This window comes from Phyllostomus hastatus, unplaced genomic scaffold (assembly GCF_019186645.2).
Source record: "Phyllostomus hastatus isolate PE091 unplaced genomic scaffold, TTU_PhHast_1.1 phas_contig_948, whole genome shotgun sequence".
In the NCBI taxonomy this organism is placed as follows: Eukaryota; Metazoa; Chordata; class Mammalia; order Chiroptera; family Phyllostomidae; genus Phyllostomus; species Phyllostomus hastatus.
This window is the reverse complement of record NW_025333993.1, coordinates 9212587-9237093: the sequence shown is the minus strand read 5'-3', so window position 1 is coordinate 9237093 and position 24507 is coordinate 9212587. Positions and strand designations below refer to the sequence as shown.

Below are 24507 nucleotides of genomic sequence, written 5' to 3'. Positions count from 1 at the left end.
GGTAGGCTCAGGAGTTTCAGCCTCACCACTGCAGCCGGAGCTCCGCGAACAGCCGCGCGTCACCCGAAAAGACGCCTCTGGCCCCTCCCCCCCTCCCCCCTCCCTCCCCGGCCTGTCCTGTGACCAGGGCGCTCACAATAACCTCCTTGAGCGGTGCCAGCCGCACCTCCGCGCCCGCTTCGGGCGGCTGGCCAATGAGCACGCGCCTGCGCCCGGCCTCGCGCCCCGATTGGCTGCACCCGGCCGCCCCGGGCCCCGTAGGTTCCCAAATCGGGTTTAAAGGGGTCGGGGACTGGCGGCTGCTTTGCCGTCGGCTCCCCGCGCGCGCAGGTCCGCGGGGAGGGGCAGTCTGCCCAAGGGTCCACCCCGGGGCGTTCCTGAACCGCTCCCTCGGCTGCCCGCGTTACGCCCCAGATGTACTATGCGGTTTCCCAGGCGCGCGTGAACGCGGCCCCCGCGACCATGCTGCGGCCACAGCGTCCAGGAGACCTGCAGCTCGGAGCCTCCCTGTACGAGCTGGTGGGCTACCGGCAGCATCCCTCCTCCTCCTCCTCCTCCTCCTCTTCTTCGTCCGCCTCCTCCACAACGGCCCCTCTGCTCCCCAAGACGGCTCGCGAGAAGCCCGAGACGCCCGCCGAACCTCCGGGCTCCGGAGCGGGGCCGGGAGCGCCCGCCGGCGGCGGCTCGCGGGCGGACCCCAAGGAGGAGCAACAGCAGCAGCTGCGGCGCAAGATCAACAGCCGCGAGCGGAAGCGCATGCAGGACCTCAACCTGGCCATGGACGCGCTGCGCGAGGTCATCCTGCCCTACTCGGCGGCGCACTGCCAGGGCGCGCCGGGCCGCAAGCTCTCCAAGATCGCCACGCTGCTGCTCGCCCGCAACTACATCCTGCTGCTGGGCAGCTCGCTGCAGGAGCTGCGCCGCGCGCTGGGCGAGGGCGCCGGGCCGGCCGCACCGCGCCTGCTGCTGGCTGGCCTGCCCCTGCTCGCCGCCGCGCCGGGGTCCGTGCTGCTGGCGCCCGGCGCCGTGGGGCCGCCTGAGGCGCTGCGCCCAGCCAAGTACCTGTCGGTGGCGCTGGAGGAGCCGCCGTGCGGCCAGTTCGCGCTCCCCGGAGGCGCCGCGGGCGGCCCTGGCCTCTGCACCTGTGCGGTTTGCAAGTTCCCGCACCTAGTCCCGGCCGGCCTGGGCCTGGCAGCAGTGCCGGCGCAGTTCTCCAAGTGAGCGCCCTCCGGACCTGCGGCGCGACCTCGGCACGGCCTCCCGCCGCCCGGCTCCTGCGCGCCCCCGCGCCCTGCGCCCAGGACTGCAGGGCCAGCGAGGAGCGCCTTCGGAACCGGCTCTCCCAGAGGAGGGGCCTGTCGGGCTCCCCCTTGCTGCTCCCACCCCCGGGAAATTAAAGTGACCCGAGCGGATGTTCGACGGAGCGTCTGCGCTGTGGGGGTCCCGGGTCGATTCCAGCTGCTTTGGGCGGCGACAGTACAAGCCTCCCTCACTCTCACCCTCTTCCCCGGAGCTGTGCGCTCCGCGTGGGTGGTGCAGCTTTTAGGGCGCCGCGCTAGCCCCGGGTGCGGCGGGAGGCCAGCTCCAAGTGCCACAGCTCACAGAGGCGACACCTGCCGAGCCAGTGGACCAAAGGGCTGCGCTCCAAGAGGGGGAGGGGTTCTTCCCGTGTTTCCCCCGCCCCGCCGTGATCTCCGTGCTAGAGGTCACAGGCATCCCGGCTCCCACCAGCCAAACCCTGTCCAAGGAGGCTGCCCGACCTCAGCAGGCGGAGAAAGACCAGGTAGTCGGTGCAGTGTCCGGGCCAAGCAGCCGCACCAGCCCTCTGCGCCCGATGGGAGCCGGCGGCGACACCCCAGGGTCGCGCGCTGGGGTGCTGGTTTGGGAAGCGGGTCCGCTTTGGTGCCCGGTTGTCCGAGTGCAGTTTTTGAGGATCACAGACTTCGGTGCGGCGTTGCAGAGCTGATTCGCTCCGAAGCCCTGGGGTCTCCCTCGAAGGACAGGGTAGAACTCCGGACTCCCCGTTGTGTCTCCCTGGCCCCCAGAGTAGCGCGGCCAACCTTGGAGCCTGCGTCAAAACAAAATCCGGCCTCCGGCGGAGCACTCGGCGGCCGGGCTCACCGGAATAGGCGCGGGGGGCGTTCCCAGCAGCCGGCAGACCCGTCGGGAAGCACCGTCGCCAGTTAACGTTCTCTCTTATTAAAGGATGAGGAGGGGGACCGGAGCCCCAAGCTGCCCTGGGCTCGGGGGTCCCCGCTGCGGTGGCGACGGCGGGATGGAGTTTCCTGCGCTGAACTTTTGCCCTGCGGGGGTCTCCTGGCCCCCACAGCTGAAGCCCCAAGTAGGAGATGGGTCGCCGTGTGTCCCAAGCATCAAGGAATCACTTTGCCCACGATTATTTGACCCTCTGCAAGCTGTTTTGCTTTGAACTTCATGTTTAAGGTGTCTGGTTGTTGGCCATAGCCAAATGTACCTGGCATTTTGTTTTATCTCTAACCGTGTTTCCGTGCACTGCGAGGACGGGAGGAAATAAAACACTGACAGACCTTCTCTGTTTCCGTCTGGTCCGCGCGTCACTAATGGTGGGGCCTGGGGCCCCGGCGGCTTCAGAACCTCGGGAGAAGTTCATAGTGACATGCCCCTGACTTCTGATGAGCGGGCGTTCAGGGAGGCCAGGCATCAGAGAAAGGGGGGAAGGTGGGCGGGGAGGGGCCTGCAGGCCAACGAGCAGGTGGGAGGGCGTGGGAGGGGGGTGGGGCAGCAGTTCCAAGCCAAGCCCAGTCGTGGGGGATTTTTGGTTTTTACGACAGCTTTCTGCCCTGAAAGACACAGGGCTAAGAAATACATTTGTGGTCAAGTTAGGTTCGATCTCATCCTCCTTCTCAGAGGGGCCCCTTTTCCCTTCGACTAGGCAGAAACCGAAACAAGCCTCCCAGCCGCAAGCTTCCCCGTCCCTAGAACCGGGTGGGACTCGTCTCCTAGGCAACGACGGCCTCGGACGTGGTCTTCTGACAGGGGAAGAAAGCTCCTCTGGGTGCTGGGAGGCACTAATTAGGAAGAACTAGCTCTCGTGCAGTACCCCACTATTTCGTGGTTGTTCATGAGACCCAACCACTGGCTACAGCGGGGCAGATGGCAAAGGAAACGTAGGGACGCCTTTCGTCTGCAGGAACTGAAGAAAACCCAGAGGCGGTGCCTTCCTTTTATCCGCGTGGGTCCACCTGAGGCTTGTGTGCATGGAGGGGAGAGGAGCGTTCCCCCTGGAACATGTAGGGGCGGGGCTGGAGGGCCGGAACTGCCCCCCGCTCCCCCAACTCCCCCCAACCCCCTCCAAGTGTCTGTTTCCTCCAGGGGCGGGGAGCAGGAGAGGACGGGAGAGAGCCAGGCTCTGCGCACCCCCCCCCCACGTGCCAGAGAGGATCTGGCCCCACCCTCGGCCACCAGACGAGGCGCAGCCCGCTCTGGCAGGGGCCCTGGAGAGGCAGCCTCCTGTCTGCTGGGTGCCCTTGCCTTCCTGCATCTCGACGGGGTCAGAAAGAAACATGATAATCAATGAAATCAAAAGCCAAGTCCGGTCCTCCCTGAAAAAAACTGTTCCCCGTAGATGAGAAATGAACAGTCCCTCCTGTAACCCGGCTCCCTCGCCCGGCCGCCACGCCCAGCCCTCCGCCATCCCTCTCTGCGGGGCAGCAGGGGCCAGCGCGGGGCAGCAGCACCGGGGGGTGGGGGGGGGGTTTCCCTCCGCCCGGTCCTCTGAGTTGGAGCGAGTCCCCCTGCCTTGGAGGAAAGGTGAGTTTTTATTTAACCAGGAGAGTCCTTCTCAAGTCTCCAGAACGGCTAAAGGTTACGAAGGAATTCATCAAGGACACGCAGGGCTATTTTGAGCGTCATCAGAACGCTGAAGTCATCCGCCTGCATGTGGCATCTGCTGTGCCGGGTAGGAGTGACTGGCAGACTGCGCCTTCTAAGGCATTTGTCTCATGGAGGAGAGCACCCGTGGGCACTCAGGAGTCCTGCAGGGAAAGACAGATCAAAGTTGAACATGCGTGTGCGTGTGTGTGTGTACATCTGTGCACACACAGTGTCCCCGTGCAAAGTCAGACCCCTCACGCAGGTCCACAGCGGGCGGGGTCCTCCTCTGCAGGTGCAACGTCTAAGAGCCAGCGGTCGCTTCCTGCAACCTGCAGGCGGGTGTTTTGCAGGTGGAACCAGTTTAAGCCGGTTTTCTTAAGGGCTGGGAAAGCAGAGGGGGCATGGGGCAGGCTCCTTGAGGAAGGCACGCGAGGCGTCGGGGGCAGGAAGAGAAGGAGCACAGGCCCGGTGCCAGGGAAGGAGGCCCCTGCTCCGGCCAAGGTCCCCTCTCGGTGACAGAGGGGCCGAACCCCGGGCTGGGGGGTACACCGGGCTGAGAAACGGTGCTGTGCCGCAGGCTCGAGGCCCGGTGAGCCAGCGGCGAGCGGAGCGCGGACGGAAGGGGCCGTGGGATTCACCTGGCCCGCGGTGATGGCCTATGCACAGGTGTTCTCCCCTGAGGAGCACCGATGACACCAGGTATGCAAAGGTCACCTTGGGAGATACGCACCTTCGAAGGCGAGTGTCCCGGCGAGAGACAAGCTCCCCTCTCACACGGAAAGCAGCTCACCTCTCCCGGTCTCAGGTCACCGCCAGCAGGGGCCCTGGCGGCCCGGCCGGCCGGGCCCACTGACTTCCCGGGTGGGCAGGGGAGCCGGGGTCCGCACAGGCCCTCGGCACGCGAAGCCTCAGCCCGCAGCCGCGCCTCCGAGGCTGCGGGGGCAGCCAGGACAAAGAAGGGCTTTCCTTTCTGCCACAGAGACACTTCCCGAGCTTGCCGGGGGGAGGCGCTGGTGAGGGAGAACGGGGTGGGGGTGGCTGCTCGTGCCCCGAGGGGCACACGGCGTGCCTGTGGGGGAGGCTTGGGGCCCTGCAGCCGACCCGTCGCACGGGCGGGGGGTGGGGGGGCCTTCCCCCTTCTGGGCGCTCAGCAGACGTGCAGAAAGAAGGTGCCCCTTCACGGGAGGAGGCTCGAGAAGCGACAGGTCGGGAAATGTCGTGTTTTCCTAAAACGCGAATTTACTTGTATCAGGCAGATTCCACAGGCTGAGAAACACTGTATTTTTCTTTTTTCTTAGATTTTATTTATTTTTAGAGAGGGAAGGGAGGGAGATAGAGAGAGGGAGAGAAACATCAATGTGCAGTTGCTGGGGGCTGTGGCCTACAACCCAGGCATGTGCCCTGACTGGGAATCGAACCTGCGACACTTTGGTTCACAGCCCGCGCTCAACCCACTGAGCTACGCCAGCCAGGGCGAAACACTGTATTTGAAGCAAGGCCCGTTGATCTCACCAAAGGGAAGACAGGAGAACAGGGTAACCAGACAGTCCTCCAGCCCTGCACACACACCTGCCTCGCTCCTTAGGGCGACATCGCACATGTCTTTTTTTTTTGTAATTTATTAACATTATTAACATTTTTAAAATTGCTGTTCAAATACAGTTGTACCCACTTCCCCCCCACTCCCCCCCACCACTCCCCCCTCTCCAGCAAATGTCCTTTCCAAGCGATCCCTGGTCTGCCCTTTCAAACAACACCCAGCTCAAAAGCAAAAGTGCTGGATCAGATTAAGACAAATCCTTTCTGCTTGCAGGGGATCAGCTGCCCCGACAGAAAACTGCCCCCTTTGCCTCCAGCTGACGCCGACAGCCGGCGCCGAGGACAAGCAGGTCGGCAGCCCACGCCCTCGAATGCTGCGGGGTGCCCCAGGGGGTGAGGGGACCCCCAGACTGAGAGTGAAGGAAGGGCCGTTCCAGCCCAGGCTCAGCCTTCCTCAGGGGCCACGGAGGAAACGGCACACGGGTGGCCACTGCTGGGACGGAGGTTAGAGGGGCCAGGTCATATTTCTGAGTCCCACCGGAGGCCAGTGGGGTAGGAGACCAGGGCGGGACCTGCCCACCCTCCTCCCTGCCAGACGAGACCCCGGAGGTGCCAGCGACCACAACCTGAGCTCAGGAGGCCAAAGCAGGTTCCTGGGTTTGTGCGGTAGGACTGGCGTCTCCTGGAGACCGGCGCCCTGGCGGGAGGTGCACGCACACACCTCCCAGCCCTGGACAATGCCCGGACCCTGGCCGCTTCCAGCCTCCCTGCTCGGCCCCCGTGGGCCCTGCGTGTGGCTTCCAGGAGAGGCAGACACAGGGCCAGGCCCCTGGTGGGCGGCCTGGCTGCCCTTCAGCCACCTGAGCTCTGTCTGGCAGCCCTGCCCCCGGGAAGGTGCGGTCGGTGACAGTTTGCTGGGCAAGTCTCTGAAGGTCACAGGTTTGTCACCAAGGTTTCAGGAGGCGAGGGGGCAGGCAGCTGACAGGCAAGGGCATCAGGACAGATGGGGAGCTGCGTCTCGGACCCCACTGTCTCCGCCAGGTGAGCGGGTCTCCTCCTGCCCAGTGTTCCCATGAGCCTGTGCGGCTCTCCCAGGGGCTGCTCAGCAGCAGGGGCGAGTGCCGGCTGTCACCAGGATGGAGGACAGAGAGCCCGACGGGGCCTGCCCGCCCAGGGAGCACCAGCCATAGGCAGGTCGTGGGGCCCAGGGACAGTGCTGGCCGGGGTAACTGCTCAGAGAACACCAGGCCATACGACCCCTAGACTTCAAGGTTACAAGATGAGATGGAAACATTCATCAGAGAGAGAGAGAGAGAGAGAGAGAGAGAGAGAGAGAGAGGGAGGGAGGGAGGGAGGGAGGGAGGGAGGGAGGGAAAGGGGAGGGAGAGAGGGAGAGAGAGGGGGAGAGAGGGAGGGAGAGGGAGGGAGAGACAGTAGCCACCCCCGGAGGCAGCCGGCGGAAAGCGGAACAGCTCACAGCAAAGCCCCCGCTAGAAGTGAAAACAGCGACGGCGTTGACCAGAGGTCACCTTGTGTTTGTCGGGGCCGTGCAGCGTTCTAAGCAGTCCACGCGCCTTCACTGTGTGTGTGCGCTGCGATGGCCCATTTCCCAGATGGGAACGCAGCCGCCTGAGGACGTGGAGACCCGGGGAGCTGAGGCCGATGACAGGAAGCCTCGGAGGCCAGACGGGGAAAGAAACGAGGCTTCGTCTCAGGGGGGAGAGCCCCGAGGGGGCCCTCCCTAAACTCCCCTCCGCCCTCAGCCCCGCTGCCTCGGCCCCAGGTCTGGCTGTGGTTGGTGCTGCTCGGACCGGGCCTGGTGGGTGTGACACTGAGGCTGTGACACGTCCCGGCACACAACGTTTCTGGCCTGGGCAGAGCCGGTGGCGGCCGAGGTGAGGAAGGACGGTGCCGAGAGGTCCAGGTTGCGGCCCGTGCCTCGCAGACGGCTGTGTCCCGGGTCCTGAGGCCGCAGGACAGGGCACGAAGGTCGCGCTGGTCGGGGGTCTCCCACTCCCGGCCTCAAAAGCAGAGCTGAGCAGATGGAGAGTCGGTGACTTTGTGTCTGCAGCTGACCAGTCCGAGGGGCACTTTGTCTTCGTGGTGACTTCGCTGCATTCGCATGCTCCTGGCACGTGTCACCGTGTCCCTGTCTGCAGTCCTGGGTCCTCCGGCCCTTGCTGTGTCAGAGGCGGTCACGGCCACGGCCAGGAGGCAAAGCCGGCAACTCTGGCCCACGGAGGACTGCATGGCGTCCGCCAGCTCCGAACCCCCGTGGCCTGGGAACCCCGGGTCCTCGCGGCCGGGAGCGCATGGGAAGGCGGTCTCTGCAGTTCACGCCGCCGACTGGAGCCCCCGGGACCTCGAGACCTCGGGACCTCGGGCTCTCCCTCTCCGAGGAGAGCTCACGACCGGGACCCACCTTGGGAGGGTTGCGTGCGTGCGTGTGAGCCGGCGACGTCGCAGGTGTGGTTTCTCGTCGCCGCTCACGGAGACGGGCCCGTCGTCCACAAACCTGTGCCGAGCTCGGGCGGGCACTTGTTCAGACAGCAAGGGGGGCACCCCGCCATTCCCGCTTCCTCTCCTGGGTCCTGGCCGGGCCCAAGCCACCTGGCTGACGCCAAGGACAGCCCCCCGACAGAAGGACCCGAGCTGCCCCTGTGACCCAGTGCCCTGGCCCCGGGAGCCCACTGCCAGCTGCCACCCCAGGCGTTCCCTCGGGGCCCGGCCAGGAGCCGGTCTGTTGGAGGCCGACCCACAGCCAACCTTTGACACAGTCAGGTCAGATGAGACGCGTCTGCACAGCAGAGGCGACTGTGGCCGGGTCTCCTGTCTGTCTCCTCCTGCGTACCTGTCTCCACTAGCAGTAGGGGGTGGGGTTTGGGGATACCTGTGCGTTATAACAAAAAATCTGCACGATGCCTCTGATTCTGTGCGAAATGACTTGTTGACCACAGAATAGAGGCCCCTAGCAACCCTAATGCTGCCTACTTCCCCCACCTGGGAAGTTACGGACAAAACTAAACTATGGGCAGACCAACTGCCAGAACGCTGGAGGAAGCTGTTGCTAGGAATGTTTCTTAGGGAGTCACCACCTGAAAGCTTACGATTTATTAGAGCCACTACCCCTCCCATACCCTGGACAGGAGTGTAAGGAAGCAAGGAGTTCTAGTTGGAAATAATAATCTCAATACATGGAAACAAACACAAAACGTGGCCCCGCCCCAAGATGTATAAATCAACAAACCCAGGCAAAAAACCAGATACCTAACCGAGACAAATCTAACCTCAATGGACAGTAGCTAATTTCTATATAGCTAGCTATAAATCACCCCTTGCACCCTTTCAACTTAGACCTATACCTTGAATCTTAATAGACACCTAGTTACTAACTGGCACCTGAAAGTTTGTGCTCGTGTAGCTTCGTTGGCTATCTGACTGATGACTCTCTTGGTCACAATAACCTTTGTTTAACATGGTTGATCTGTGGGACCTCCTGTACCTTTTCGGTTATTTCTTTGGTTAACATGACTGATCTGTAAAACCTTCTGAACTTTTAGAAATTATTTCTGTGGTAAACGTTTCTGTTTTAATAATCACACTATGCACTGAATGTTGTATCACCCCCCCTATAAAAATAAAGATTGACTTTTCTCGGGGAGTCAGTCGGACCCAAAAGCATGGCTGTCCTCCGGCACCCAGATGACCGGGTGTCTCGCTCCAGTCACTTCTCCTGAGCCGTGCATCCTCCGGGGACCCCGAGACCCCGCCGAGGCTGGGCCCAGGCACCAGTCCATCCCGAGGCCAAGGTGCTGCTCCGAGGTGCGGGGTGGGCACGGGGACGGCCGCTTCTGACCCGAGGACAGTGGGTTCTTCAGAAGCCACAGCCTCCCGGCTGCTGCGGCTGCAGAGGCCGCACGCCGACTGCACACTGTTCTCTCCCCACGGCGCGCCAGCTCAGGGCAGCGCCGCGCAGCAGCAGCAGCTGGCTGGCCACGAGGGCACGGACACCAGGCCGGCGCATGACGTCACCGCTGAGTCATCCCTGCACGTGGTGGCGGGAGAGACCGGTGGGGCGCAGGGGGCGGTGCTCCCCAGTCTCAGCCACCTGAGTCCCACAGAGGTTCACGTGGGCACCTGCCAGGGGTGGCGCCCAAACTCGGGGACGGCCCCCAAAGCGAGTTTCAGCTGCGTCCAGTGCTTCTCCTGAACCGAACACTCCTCACAGGGAAAAGGCAGAGAAGGAAAGAGAAGGAGAAACCTCATTAATATTCAAATGGTAAACAGTAATTATGTTTGGCTCAAACTCTTTCATTAAACAACCACCTCAAACTGGCCAACAGCGTCTAGCCAGAAATCGGTGCTGCGACTGGCCAGCCCCGGCTCCCAAAGCAGAACCACCCAGGCCGGGCCTGCCGTCCGCTCCCTGGGCCTGCGCAGGTGCCCGCGTGAGCCTCCATGGGACGCAGGGTGGCTGAGACAGGGGAGCTCGGGAACCCCTGCAGGCGTGGGCCTCGGGCAGCAGGCAGGGCCCGGCCTGGGGGCGCCCTGAGGCCCGTCCTTGGGACAAAAAAACTTCAGGGGGCACCCCACATACCTCGTCTATCATCATAAATAATATTTTAATGCAACATTTTAAAAAAAATCAAAATTGATGCACAAATGCACAATGAACAGAATCTCAGAAGTTTAAGCACACACAGGCCCAGTCTCCCAACAGAAATGGAGGCGGGTTCCCCGTTGCCCCTGCCGGTCTGGAAGAGCCACTCCTACGTCCCCCCGAGGCTGCAGCTCCCCCAGGGTCCCCCAGGTCCTCGTCCAGGTGAGGGCGGGAGAAGCACGTCCAGTGCTGAAGCCATCCCCCTGCCCCCAACTGCAGGGTGGGGTAGCCCCTAAAACAGACACGGCAACAGTGGCGACCCCAGTGGCCGGCCCTGTCCCTGAGCATGTCCTCAGGCAGGCCACTCGCTGCCAGGCCTGCGCTAAGTAAGGGCTTGGGGTCTGCAAAGGGACGCGACAGAGGGCGCCGGGGTGGGGCTGAGTGGGCTGGGCCGGGGGCCAGCCCCGGCGTGCAGACCCTCCGGCTGCTGAGGCCACAGGCCTGTGTGGGGACAGGCGCCTCCTCCAGCCAGGCCCCGGCGTCAGGCCCCCGCGCCCTCACCGGGTGTCCCCTGGGCCTGGAAGCCTGGTGACCCCCTGCAGGGAGCGTGGGGTGGCCGGAGCGGAGCAGCCCTGCCAGCTTAACGTCAGGAACTTCGGGACGTGGGCCCCGCGCCGCGCAGAGCTTCCCGGGGCAGAGCGAAGGGCTTCGTTCTCCAAGTCGGCCCTGGCCCGCCCTCGCACCCGGGCGCCCTCCGCACCTGGGCCTTAACCCGGGAGGCGTTCCCCGGACGCAGGAGACCTCCGGCCGGCCGGCCCTCCACGCGGGGGCCCCTGCAGGAAAGTCTCCGGGATTTGGGGAGCATCGCACGTGCCAGGTGTCTGGCATCAGCCCGCCGGTTTGGAAATGCTCGCGGGGGCTTTCCGGAGAGGCGTGCCTGCCTCACCTGCGCGCGCGGGAAGGGCGGGCGACCGCAGTAGCCACGCCCCCAAGCGATGCCCCTCCCCCCCGAAGCCTCCGAGCGGACCTGAGCAAGTCGGTTTTTAGACTGAAAAGAACTCACACAGGGAATCTGAAAAGAGCCCCCTTACGGGGACGTGCTCATTCACGACGCTTGGCCATTCGAGGCCCAGTGACCCCCCTCGATTCACAGCAACTGAAGAGCTCTGGGAGCAAGATTCGCAGACCCGGGTCCCGCTTCTGTGTCCCCCGCCAGCACGACGACAGCCCCAGGGCTCGTGGAGCCACGGCAGAGGGAGGGAGAGAGAGAGGGGGAGAGAGAGAGGGGAGGGAGAGAGAGAGAGAGGGAGGCTCCTAGGACCATGTTTCAAAAAAAGAGACCGGCATCATTCTTTACATGATAAAAGGATCATGTATTTCCCTAAATAAACTGGCCATTTCAAAAGGGATACAGAGGAAAACAGCATGTGCCTGGAATCCCGCCACCCCCCCCCACAACCCCGTGGGGCCCCCCCAGCCACGCCCTGGCTGTCGGCGTCACCGGTTGCTCCCCGGCACCTGCGCTGCGGCCGCGGAGCGAGGTGGTCGAGGTGAACGTCCCGTCTGAGCAGGTGGGAAGCCCGCAGGTGGATGGAAACGCCTGCGGTGGTGGCCGCCCGCCAACGCAAATGCCCTTAAGGCCGGGAACCACACACACGCGCAGACGGTGAAAATGGTCCGTGTTACCTTGTGGCTATTTCACCATCATCAGGAAACTTTCCTGTAAAGAAGAGCCAGGCAGGTGCCTGCTTCCCACTCCCGGAGAAGCCGAGCTGGGGCGGAGGCCACACCCATGCTCGGATGCGCACCCCCCACCCCACGGGGCAGCACGCCCACCCGCCCGCGAAGACGGGGCCCAGGTGGGGAGCGAGAAGGCTGGGTCTCAGCGGCTCTCGGCCCGCGAGCCCGCCCCAGTCTCTAACGCGGAGTGGCCCTGCGAGGTGAGGGCAGCTGCAGACCCTCATGCTGCTTGTTGTAAACGGATTCGTGCTTGCCAGCATTTGGACATCGGGACGTTTTACGTAAAAATCCAGATTTTTAGGTTCTCTAGAAAAATGGGAAGGTCTGACCGCACGAGCCCGCGTGCAGGGCCCGAGAGTCAGAGCTGAGGGGGTGAGGCCTGCAGCCTGTTCCACAGCCCTTCCCCCTGGACAAGCCCCCCGCCCCCTGCCGGCTTTGAGGGTCCTGGGCTCAGGGCACAGGGGACACTCACACACGTTTCCCAGGCCGAATCCGGCCCCCCACCTGACTTCTACCCGGCGGCAGCGCCGAGCTCCTGGCCCCTGGTTAAGGAGTAGTTACGTGTACACAGCCTCAAAGTTACATTCGGCCCTTTGCAGGCCACGGTGAGGCTGATGCGGCCCCCGGTGAACATGAGTATGAGTGTGGCACCCCTGCTCTGGACCCACCGTCTAAATGACCGGATGGGCCGGCGCAGCGGTCTCCCGTCCCTCCCGCCTCCCAGAAACGCCCTCGTGCTGGGGGGCAAATCGGCGGGCGGAACTGGTTACATCCGCCCGCGTGGGAACCGCCGGGTCCTGAGGCTCAGCCCTGGCGCTGACCTCATGGCTGAGTTTCTGGGATAACACCATTTTCGCTGGACTGTACACTCCGTCTCTCCAACATTCAGACTCTGCCTGTGCGTGTGCGTGTGTGTGTGTGTGTGTGAGACTGAACAGTCTACTGACTCAAATCCATCACGTCAGTCTTGGGTCTTATTCTCCACCATTTCCATTTCAAAGTAATCTGGAACCCTCAGACGGGGAGCGAGGCGGCGGCGGCCAGCGAGAGAGGAGACATCAAAACCTGCGTTCACAAAGCAAACCTCCCGGCTCCCCCAAGACCCCACACACTGATCTCGACTCCAGCAAGAAGCGGGAGAACGGAGCTCTTTTCTGCCTGGGGAGTCTGTCTTCAAGGAGACACCCTGGGAACGTCTAGAAGAGGTCCAGCCGAGAATGGCTGAAATACGCCCGGGTCGGGCATTGCACCCGTATGCCACACCAAAGGCTTTGTACCTTAAAGAAAAAGGAGACCGTTAGTACTAGTTTTCCCATCTTCATGTTTCACCTGCCTCCCTTGCGCAGTGAGAGCCCCGAGCTGCCTCCCTGTCTCACCTGGAGACGGGCGAGGGCCGTGGAGACAAGGCCTGAAAACAAATGGCTTTAGTCTGGGGCATAAAGGTTAGTCTGCGGGTGGAGCCCTTGCAGGAAAGATACCTCAGCTTCCAAATCCACAGGCCTCGAGCATCTGGCTCTGTTTGCTAAGGTCGGCGCAGCGCTCAGCGGGCCTGCGGGCCTGTGCGGTGGTCGTCCGTGCACGCCTGCGTGTGCGTTGGTTCCAAAGACCCAGGATGGCGCTGGGCCCCGGGGTGGGGTGCCACTCCCCGCAGGGCCACTGAATCCCTCTTGAACTGTCACGTGGCTCCAGCCACGCGGCTCCTCTGAGCCGCCCAGGCTCCCTGGGGACCCAGGGACCATGTCTTTAGGGAAGCAGGTATTATTTGTGTCATAAAAGCAGACCAGATCATGCAATACCATTTCAGCGGTATAAACAGGCTCATGGGACAGCAAAAAGTTATTTCGGAATAATCTCCCAGCTCAGCAGATCAGGGAAGTGTTTTATCCTGGTGTTTTTTAGTCTGCGTGCAGGTGAATGTGAGACTAACGCGTGCCCCTTGCTGCTTGCTGGCCGTTTCCCCATCTTCCAGTAAAAGCTTGGAAGACCCTCACAAAAGCAAACACGTCACCCAATACTTGCGTTGCATTTTGTCGGGAGCTTTTCTCGAGCATTTATCAGGCCGGTGAGCCAAACCCCGGAGGGACGGAGTGCCCAGAACACGCCGTCTCCTGTCTCCATGGCTCGCCCCCCATTCCACCGTCCCCCTCCGGCACCATCCCTGCCCCTCCCCCAGGGATTCATTGTCACCCACATGCTGGTCCTCCACCTCTGCTACTTCCTCCCACCCTCCAGCCCACCCCAGCGTCCCTGTCCTCATCCACCCGCCACAACCCCGCAAGCCCTTCGGCAATCAGCTCAAACCCCTCTTTCTCCTCTGCGCCTGTCACTGTCATCAAACAGACGCTCTCCAATGAGGAATTTTCAATCCCTCCGGCCCGAGGCGTCCGCTCCGACTCCACCTTCTTTCCTCCACGTTGCCCCCCAGATAGGGCAGCCCCCGGGTGAATGAGGGAGGGAGACAGGGGACAGGGGGACACAGGTGTGGGGAGAAAGTAAAGGGGAGGAAGGCTCTTGCAGTCACGGACGGAAATGCAACCCTGACCTAATTCTCGCGCACGTGTGCAAATAGAAAATAAAGTCGTTCCAGAAATCCAAGGATGCCCCAGCCTTCCAAGGACCTTCCACCAAGGAATTTAAATGCGGGACACAAGCCCAGGAGCTCCTCTGGGTGGCCCATGTCTGCTCTGAAGCCGGGATAGGGGCACGGCGCTCCAGAGCACCCCGGGCTCTGGCAGGCGGACGCGCAGGGCGGGCTGCAAACAACGGGGGGCCAGTGGGGACCCAGGGAGGTCCCAGCCTCCAAATTCCACGAGCGTGTCTCTCCTCTTTCTGTTTCCCCGGCACCCGTTTCTATCTCCTCCTGTAAGACAGTCCCCGATCAGCTTCTTCCTCCCAGGAACTAGAGGTAACAGCTAGAAAAAATCCTGGACTTTTCAGCATGATCCACTTGAAAAATTTAGTTTCATAGTAATTTTTTTCCTGGACAAAACTATGCTAAGGGAAAAAATAAATCAGGATGCAAAGTTATTGAGGTATGGGTAGGTTATCAAAAGGTCATCACTGCAAATTGTGACTGTTATAGAACTGACACATTTTATTTATTAATTTTAAAAAATCTTCATGTGAGGATAGGTTATTGATTTTAGAGAGAGAGGAAGGGGGAGAGAGAAAAATATCAACTGGTTGCCTCCCATACACACCCCCACTGGGGATCAAACCTGCAACCTAGGTACATGTCCTGACCAGGAATTAAACCTGCAACCTTTTGGTGTTCAGGACGATGCTCCAACCAACTGAGCCACCTGGCCAGGGCTTGTAAATTTTATTTTTAATTGATACTGTATTATGACAAATCTATTGGGGGCTGAGATATTTTTAATTTTTTTAAGCTTATTTATTTATTTTCAGAGAGGGAAGGGAGGTAGATAGAGAGAGAGAGAGAAACATCAATGTGTGGTTGCTGGGGGTCATGGCCTGCAACCCAGGCATGTACCCTGAGCATGTGCCCTGACTGGGAATCGAACCTGCGACACTTTGGTTTGCAGCCCGTGCTCAATCCACTGAGCTACACCAGCCAGGGCTGTATTTTTAATTTCTTTCTTCTGTTTTCCTGCACAACTTTTCAAAAAGTGTCCTTTTATACCTAGTAAATGCTTTAGGAATCTTTCTTTTAAACACAATGTATTTAATCCCACGTTACTCCGTGTGAAGTAAATTAAAAGGAGACTCAGCAAGGCCCCCGCGATAGGACAGCAGAACCTGTGTCACCACTCACAGATAGCGGGAGTGGACTCGGTCCCTGCAGGTCCCACGGTCTCCCTGGGACGGGAGCCCAGCCCCACAGCAGCCCAGCTGTGCGTCCAGCTGGGCAGGAGCCGGGGACAGGCCCGTGACGTTCCTGAGAACTGCTTTACCTCGCGGGTGGTTTCGCATGTGCGGTACGGGCACTACCATCAGGGTGTCGACCCTCCAAATGACCGAGGGTGATGGCTCCTGCCTTCCTCCTCGTGTCTGTTCCGGTCTCCTTCAGCCGAGTCCTGGGAGGTTCCTCGGGCCGAGGTTCACGCTCCGTGCCCCACACAGGTGCCCGCCCGCCGCCTTGTGCGGGGCCCCCAGGTGGCCCCGCTGTTGGCTGAAACAGAAACGTGTAACCAGGGGGTCACGAAAGCCGGGGCTCGGTCTTCTGAGAACCACACGTCCGCAGTGCTTCCCCCACCAAATGCAGGGGCCTGCGACGTTTTTGTTTTGTTCTGCTTGTTTGCGTGTTTTTGTTCCGGGGGCCTCTTGGAAACCACTCAGCAAAGGCAATAATTGGACGCTGATCTAACCCACTAATTCTACCTTGGAGGGTTTTCCCTGAGGCAATAAGGCCACTTAGTCACAGCCTTCATAAAAATACATTATAGTATAATAATATATTAGGGGAAATAATGTATTACAACAACCCAAGTCGGGGAAAGTCCCATAGCAGGGGAAAAACTGCAGTACCCTTTTAATAAGAAAAGCCACACACACTCTAAATGTTCATAAAGGTGAGATGGGGTTACACAGTTATCATAAAGTTGTAGGAGAGAATTCTAGGCATGCACTGGGGGAAAATTTTTTAGGAGAATATTAAGTATTAGGGCCAGTGGTCATGAACAAGTGAAAACGCAGATTGCAAAACGTCGTGACCCCCGGCGTGCACCCACACGCCGAGGGCGGGCGTCTCTGGGAGGCTGTGCGGGGGCGCTGCGTGCTTGCCTCTTTCTGCTTATGTCTTCTAAACTGTCTCCAGTGAGGACGCACTCCTACCGCAATCTGCTAACGGAGGCTGGAGAGGAGACCGACCCCGACCCCTGTGCTGGCCAGCAGCAGGGCAGGTGCAGAGCGGGACCCAGCCCGCAGCTGATGCTCCGCCCCCAGGTGGGGTGGGAGGGAGCTGCGGCATCAGGTCTCTCAGCAGAGGCCCCGCCCCCTGTGCCCGCAGCTTTTCCCGAAGCAGCTATGTGTTACACACTATCAAAATTTCGCCTGCACCCTACCTCGCTTGATAGTCATAGTTACTATCCCAGTTTCCTCTTTAAAAAGGTGACATTAAAATGATAGTTCACAAAAATGTTCAATGGCACAGGAAAATATTCCTGTGGGAGGTCAAGGAGGTCAACACACCGAATGCGCCTAATTGTGGTCTTCAAATTACGCGTGTCGCGTGGTTGTGACAAACGCACGGTGGCTGTGTGAGCTGTGGACGCAGGGGCGTCTGGGTGAGGGACAGGCAGGCGGGCTCTCTGCTGTCTCTGCAACTTCCCCCCCAATCCGAAATGATCCCACATGAACAGTTGTTGCACCAATAAGAGAGCTTCTTGCTAACTCTCAGGTGCCCATTTCTCAGGGCCTCGATTATTTCACGTGCAACATAATAACCCCCGCCCCCGGAAGTCCCCGAAGAGTCATGTGTACGTAATTTTATACAGAAAGAGTCTGCTGGCCCGTGAGTCACGGAGGAAGAGCGCACCTAGGGAGCAGGCAGACCGGCCTGAGCAGGGCAGCTTCTGTCATTCCGTCCCTAGTCGCTGAGACCACGTGTTGCGGGCGGAGCGGCTGGCGAAAGAGGCGGTTCCGTCTGGGCCGCAGCGACTGCCCGGACCCCGGGCCCTCCCGGTGGTTTGCACAAATCGGAACCACGAAGTCAGCTTGAGAACGGCCGTCTTCCTGCGACAGCACGATGAGACACTTGGCGACTGTCACTCAAGAGCAATCGGGTGACGGACAGGAAAGGGAAGCCCCTTTCTTTGCGCAGCCGACAGCCAAAGTAGCCGGAGCTGTCGCCCCAGGGGCCGCAAGGAGAGCTGGAGGCCATAGGCTCTGCCGGTATTCGCCGTCGGGGAGCTGTGCCCAAGCGAGTCACGGACAGACAAAAAGACATCATCTGAACCACATTTTGGGGGGAAAAAAGACCAAGAAGGTGAAAATAATCTCAGAGCTTGAAGCGATCGTTGCTACTTCTCTGGAACCTAATATTTTCTCCCAGATAGAAGATCAGGGAAATAACACCGCGGCAATAACGCAGCGGGTCGCCCGGCGGCCATGCCAACGTGCAGAGCAGCGCGAAGACCCGGACCGCGCCTGGAAACAAAGTGTCCAGCCTGCAGTGGCTGTTCCTCGTCGCCGGCCTTGCAGCAGGGCAGCGGGCCTGCTTGTCAAGCCGCTGACGTGCAGCGGCTGATGGCTTCGGGCGGCCGGGGGCGGGGGAGGTGGGGTGGGGGTCGGCGCAGAATTTAATTTAACGTCTCACAATACGCCCACATGCCCAGAAAATGTGGGCAGCTTGACGGAGTTCACTGAGCCAAAGAAGCAAGACCAAAACAGTGCACTAATGTATAGGGAAGAATAGTTGCAATCAGCGCCTTGTGAATCGGACAGGGGGCTCTGCGATGAAGCAATTACCAGCCATCGGGGATTAATAGGGAAGCGTGAATACCAAGCTGTATATGTTAGGGGCAGAATATGTTCCTATAGAAAGCAACAAAGGGCGTTTCTCACTATTAAGTGAGATTAAGCGTAATGGCCTGATTTCCTCACAAAGGCAGAATTAAATTCAGATGGCAACTTCAAAGTGGCCACACGAACAGAGGCCACCGCCGGCATTTACATATAGCTGGCCCGGCTTGCCCCGCCGCACAATAGGATAAAGTTTCTCTGGCCACTTAAACAATTTTCTATTCTTCACTTTTTTTCTGGGAACACTCACTGTATTTATTCCCCGGTTGCATTTGGTTAATAAGAAGGTGCTGAGCGTTATATTTATTCAGAGATGCTATAATTTTTAATTCTTTCAGATTGGGGGGGGAACCCACAAAAGGTCAACAAGAACAGAGTAGTTCTAATCAGATTGGCATCAAAAGTAACAACAACCAAAAAAAAAAAAAAGACAAAGAGGAAAAAACAAAACAAAAAGTTTCTGAGAGAGGGACGCAGGGTCTTATACTGTTATCTGCCCTCCTGGTCTCAGGAACTCGCCGCCACAGGCCCAGGCTCAGCTCTGACCTACAGCACCTTCCTCCTCCTCCTCCTCCTCCTCCTCCTCCTCCTCCGGTCTGGCCTGTGTCCCCGCCCGGGGCCCCAGCCTGCTGTTCCCGGACGCGGACCAGTCCCCCCTTCCTTCTTTGTGCATGCCCCTCTTAAAGGGGGTTCTCACAAGCGGCGTGGGGGGTACAAGCCCGTCGCAGGGTGTAGGGGGGCTGAGGCGCTTACCGTGAGTGGGAAGTTCCAACTACCCGTGACTTGAATCAAAAAATTAGGGGTAGTTTCTAAAAGATAGGACTGGTTCTGTGCGCTGCCCAGGAACTAAGTACATCTAAACTTCCTGGGTCATAAAAGTCTCTGGCAAATGTATATAGATATGATTATTATATATTATATATTACATATGGTTATTATTTTATATATGTAAACTAATTTCATATATCTTATATCTATAGAAAACAATTATTTATACTTGGATGTAATGTAATAACTATACCGTAATGTACGATACATTGTTTAATGTATACCTGAAATACAAAGACACATACGTGTTACAGAAATGAGTTCCTGGTCTTACCCTCCGAGCCAGCAACCCCACTCCAAAGAATTACTCCCAGAGGCAGCGTAAGGGGCTCCGGGGTGTAGGCATCAGCGTATCCGTCACCCATTTCGGACGCCAAAACCAAATAGGCAGCAACCAAAATGCCCGTCCTGATGGGAGGAACTTAACAAATGTTGCTATGGACGGAACAATAAAATGGTTTCTAGCCACTGTAATGGTCTGAACCTGAAGGAGCTTTAGTTGGCCAGGTCAATAGGTGGATGAACAGGCCACTACCGCGTGGAGCAGCTGGAATAACTCCCGTGTGAGATGGTGCAGGGGCAGCGAGCGGGCGGCCGGGTGCAGAGAGACATCCGTCCGGGGGAAACGCCGGGGCCGCATCCACGGTGTCTGTCTCCAGGAGGTGGTGTCCGCTGGCTCTGACTTCCTCTGGCACGTGGTGATTTTTTTTTTTCTTTCACAATTAGCAGGAATGACTTTTCCCACTGGGAAAAGAAATCTGTTTTATGTTTGATAAAGAATTACATTTTTGAGGGGACTTGGCGAACTTTGGGGGAGTGATTCCGAAGGGCAGAAGACGAGGTTTTCTGTGCTGGAAGCGCAGCCGGGCTCACCCGGATCCCCCGCCCCCCACGCAGCGCGGCGCTGGGCTGTCCCCCCTGCCGCCTCCCACACTCTGACTTTGGGGTTTGCAGAATGTATCTCCCTGTTCTCGTTGCCCCTCTGTGTTGGCAGGTTTTCTGCATTCGACCCGCCCTCCTGGACAAGAAGAGACCGGTCATCTGTTCAGTCCAGCCAGATGTGGGAAGAAGGCTGGAGGGGAGGGGGCTCCAGCAGGGGGAGGGGTCCTGGATCAGGCCCTGTCCCCACAGGCCGCCAGCTGGGGGTCCTTCTCCTTAGAGTGACCGGCCGGCCCTCGGAGCTGGACACTGTGCAGTGGCGCAACCCAGCGCCGAGCGCCCTGGAACCTGGTGATGGACAGGCTCACAGCCAGCCCCAGCCGCCAGCCTTGTACCCGGCTGCTCAGCACTTTAGCTGCCAGACGCCCCGGGGCCAGAAGCGTGGGATTATATAAAACACAGGTGGAGATGGCACGATGTGCTTCCGGGTCACCGGCCACCGGCTGGCGCGCAGGACCCACCAGGCAACCTGCCGGGAACAGCCGAGGACCCCGCCAGACCTCCACGTGCCGACACCCTGGGATGACTCCAGCACTTCGGGCAAGAAGGTGGCGTTCTGGCCGACGGTACCATGGAGCCAGCTGGCCGCCGGGGGCCCAGAGTGGCAGCTCCCGGGGTCGCAGGGTCGAGCGGATGACCGGTGGGTGGTCTCCGGCACCCAGCGCCAAACCAGAAAGAGGAACACTGTTGAACCCAAACTCGCAACCCGCACAGGCCACTCAGAGTCGGGGTGAGGCCAGGGACCTGGCTGTGTCCCGCCCTGGCGCCCTCGGGTCGGGGGACAGCCCTGTCCAGCCCCTGCCCTGCGGTTCTGAAGTCGTCCCCCGAAAGCGGAGGGGGCGTGGGGCCAGAAGCCCGCTTTCACACCCCGGCCCCGGGTTGGGGCGTCCTTCCTCGAAAGTGGCGACCGCTTCGTTTTCAGACAGAGCAGGAGTGAGGCCGTTCCGAAGCTCTTTAGGACCAGCCCCCCGAGAACGCAGACGAGCGTCTGTGGACACTTCCTGTCCCTTTCTGATGACGGAAGACCACAAGCCCGTGTCAAGTTCAAGCAGACGCTGGGGGGGGGGAGAGAGAGAGAGAGTGTCCAGCATGCACCGTCCCCTCCCGGAGACAAAACCCTGAGCATCTGGGACTGTTTCCCTCCACGTGTCCTTTCCACGTGCAGGCCACGGAGACACGCCCTCGTGGTCCGCAGAGCTGGGGTCATGGGGCTACAGCGTTCTAGTTCTTGCTGTGTTTCCACAGCCCCCCAGAGCGCAAGGAAGCACAGGGCTCTACGGCCCCCCACTGATGACAGCACCGCGGTCAGCAACAGCCTGATGCCGTTCCCGCTCTGGGCTGCGCGCAGGGCGCCCCTCCGGCTGCAGAAGGTCTTTAGTCACTTTGTCAGGGGAGGAAGCGGTCACGCGCCGCTGAGACGGTGGGCAGAGGCTGGAGGCCTCTCCTCGGAGTCTCCCAGGGAGGTCCGCTGGGAGAGAGTCCGCTGGGCAGCCAGGGACGGACCCCAGGGACCGGACCTTCTGTGTGTGCGCGGGTGCGTGTGCATGCGTGTCTGGCACACGTGCATGCTCACACACAGCAGGACCGCAGCGCCCCGAGGTGGGAAGGGGGCCCCGCTGCGTCCCTGCCGCGGGCCCGCCCGCCCGCCCGCTGCATGCAGGGCGGCTGGCGGTGGCGACGGCCTCATCAGTGTCCTCTCAGGGGAAGAGCAGGAAGACCGATTGCCCCGCACAAAGGCCTGGAGTGCTGGTGTGAAAGGTCACCAAGCACTGTCGTCGGGGCCAGGCAGGGCCCCAGAGGGCGGCCCCCAGCGAGAACAACAGGGCGGGGGCAGGATCTTAACCTCGGCCTGTGGCCTGTGGGGCGGGGGAGGGACAAGACCCTCAAGCGCCAGCAGCAGGCACTCAGGGGTGAGGCCTGAGGACAGCTCTGGGGCCTCCGTGACTCCGCACAGAGGGTGACAGCTGTCACTCACCCCCCAGGCGCAGCAGCTGGCAGGGTGGCCCCAAGGGAGAGCGGAAGCAGGGGGACAAGGCTGGCTGAGTGCCGCCTCCCTCCCGCCCCTCCACAGCCACCCTCCCCCGGTGGGGGGCCAGAAGGCCCCACGGGACCAGCACATGGACCTGGGCTGCCTCCTGCAGGAAGCGCGGGCTGTAAACCTGGTCCAGTGGGAGGCCACTGGGAGCGCAGGTGCGCTGGGGAACCTCCCGGCCACTAACCCCGGCCGGGCCCGGTGGGGCATCAGAGTGGTCCGGCGCCGCATGCTCCGTCCCGGACTCGTGGCTGAGTGTGTCCACGCCCCTCTGCCTCTGCTACTGGCTGACTACCTACGACCTTTAGGCGTGGACCCGGTCCTCGTGCAGGTGAAACGCACACCCGGGGACACGCTGCGGGGAGAGAGGACCTCGGGGCACGTCCCTCCCCACTGGAGGAGTGGACGCCCCGTCCAGACCGTTCCCAGCCTGCGGCTCGGGCTGTGTGGTCACGAAAGGCAGCACGTGAGTGGGCAGAGTGATGTGCCGGCTGCTGTGTTGCCCGTCTCACCGTCCGAATGTGATAGTGGCGCCCGGCAAAACCGTGCAGCCAAACGGGGAAGCTGGGCAGAGTCCCAGCCCCTGCCGTGCGACCCTGGCCAGCGCCCCGACAGCTCTGACCCCCCTGCCCAGCTGGGTGTGAGGGAGCCGGAGGGTCGGGGCGGGGGGGGTCCCTCCGGGGCACCAGCGAGGTGAAGGGAGGGTCTGGTTGCATTGTCTTCTTCCCGCGGTTGTTTGCTGAAGGGAAACCTTCCCAGGGACCCCCAGTCTGGAAACTCGAGGGGGTGCAGCCCGCAGCAAGGACAGAAGGATCCTCCGGAGGAACCCCCACCTGCCCGAGCCGCGCCCCACAGAGAGGAGCAGACTCGGGGGTCGCCGGCCTCAGCACTTGTGCCGAGCGCCTCCTGGGTGTGGCTGCCGGGGTCGGGGCCCTCACAGGGCTGCCCCTCGCCCGGCACAGGCGCAGTCTCGCCCCCACAGCTCCCTTACCCCTCAGAAGGCCCCCCGCCCCCTAGGCACCATTACCAGCCTATTTCGCAGGCGGGCAGACTGAGGTGCCGGGCGTGAAGCGATGTGCCTAGAACCACACCGCAGTTAAGGGGCAAAAGAAGACTCGGATCCCTGCGGCCGGGTCTGGGAGCCGCAACTCCGACGCCACGTGGTTAGAGAGGGCCAGCCCGGGCCCTCTGCGGGGATCCCACTCCCTGTGCGGGACCTGAGCTCGGTCGGCAGAGCGGGGAGCCAGGAGGACCAGGGAGAGACCCGGACCCCCCCCCGCCCCCAAGAGCTCTTCAGCTCGGATCCCCCACGAGGCCCCAAAAGATCCATTTCGGGGGGGCAGCACGGCGGCCTCAGGGGCAAGCAATGGTGCCGACCGGACAAGCCTCACCCCCAGACCGACGAGAAGAAAAGCCCCCCGTGGGGCCTGAATTATCCCATGGGAACAAGAAAGGTGAGCTACACGCTCCAGTCCCAGGCCTCCGGGCGCCCCAGTGAGACGGCGGGGGGGGGGGGGGGCGCTGTCTGTCGGTCCCAGGGGCCCTGGAAAGGGCGAGTCCTTCTCGGCACGGGCATCGAGCTCGGGCGGCTTTGGCCTGAACGCGAGCCAGAATGACCGCTCTAAGATGAACGGCCCCAGGGGGGAACTGGCGGGGGAGCCACTCCCGGCCACTCTCGTCCCTGCTGATCTCCGCTTCCCCTGACCAGCAGGCCTCGTGGGTGTTTCACCCGACGGGCGGACGTGTCTGCCCCGGAAGCATGAGTCAGGCCACTCCCTGGGGGGGTCAAGCGCAAGAGAGAAGCAATTTTAACAACAGAAGGAAAAGTCCCCGTGGCCGGTCCCGTCCTCGCAAATCTGCCAAGGGCCTGTGCTCGCGCCCTGCGCCCTGGCCCTCTGCGCGGCGGCGCCACTTAGCTCCACGCCGGACGCCGGCCACTCCCTCCGTCTTCAGCGGGCCCCGCTTCTCCAGCCAACGTCGTGTGCGTTTCTTTCCCAAGGGGCAGAGCAAACAAAAGCTGCCTGCACGGCCGGCCCAGCGTTGGGCCGCGTTTGAGGCTCTCGTTGGAAACGCCCCCGCACGGAAGGACGCCTTCAGGGGCGACAGACAGGCGTGAAGGCCTCCTGACCGGGTGACTCCTCGGGTGGCAGGAAGCTCAGAGGGACAGGGCCCCCCGGTCCCCCCACGGAAAAGCCGGGGCACCTCAGCTCACCCGGGGCCGGCGGGCCCACCTCTTGGTGATGCGACTCAGGGTCCTCTCACCTACCCACACTGTGTGTCTGCTCCCCTGCAAAACCAGGGCCCCAGGTGGGCCTGAGTCTGCTTCCCCGCCCGGAACGCAGGGCGGTGGGATTCCAGCTGGGAGGCGTCCTGCACTGGGTGAGGCTGGGTCCTGCTGCTGCTGCTGCCACCGCCAACCATGAGGTGGGGGACACCAGGAATAAAAACGCCACCACCTCGTAGCCTCAGTGCCAAACAGGTGCCGCTGCGACCT

The 24507-nt window shown here is 61.1% G+C and overlaps 2 protein-coding genes across 2 annotated transcripts; both read left to right on the top strand.

The window, feature by feature from the left end:
• The first annotated feature begins 319 nt into the window (after positions 1 to 319).
• OLIG1 (oligodendrocyte transcription factor 1) lies at positions 320 to 2550 on the top strand. Its single transcript, XM_045852570.1, has one exon. The coding sequence runs from the start codon at positions 415 to 417 to the stop codon at positions 1219 to 1221; it is 807 nt and encodes a 268-aa protein (XP_045708526.1). The 5' UTR covers positions 320 to 414; the 3' UTR covers positions 1222 to 2550.
• A 4963-nt stretch (positions 2551 to 7513) lies between these two features.
• Positions 7514 to 12576, top strand: LOC123827949 (uncharacterized protein DKFZp434B061-like). The gene is made up of 5 exons (XM_045852390.1): positions 7514 to 8167; positions 9116 to 9461; positions 9735 to 9831; positions 11469 to 11562; positions 12331 to 12576. The coding sequence occupies exons 1-5, from the start codon at positions 7514 to 7516 to the stop codon at positions 12574 to 12576; spliced, it is 1437 nt and encodes a 478-aa protein (XP_045708346.1).
• Positions 12577 to 24507: the final 11931 nt, after the last annotated feature.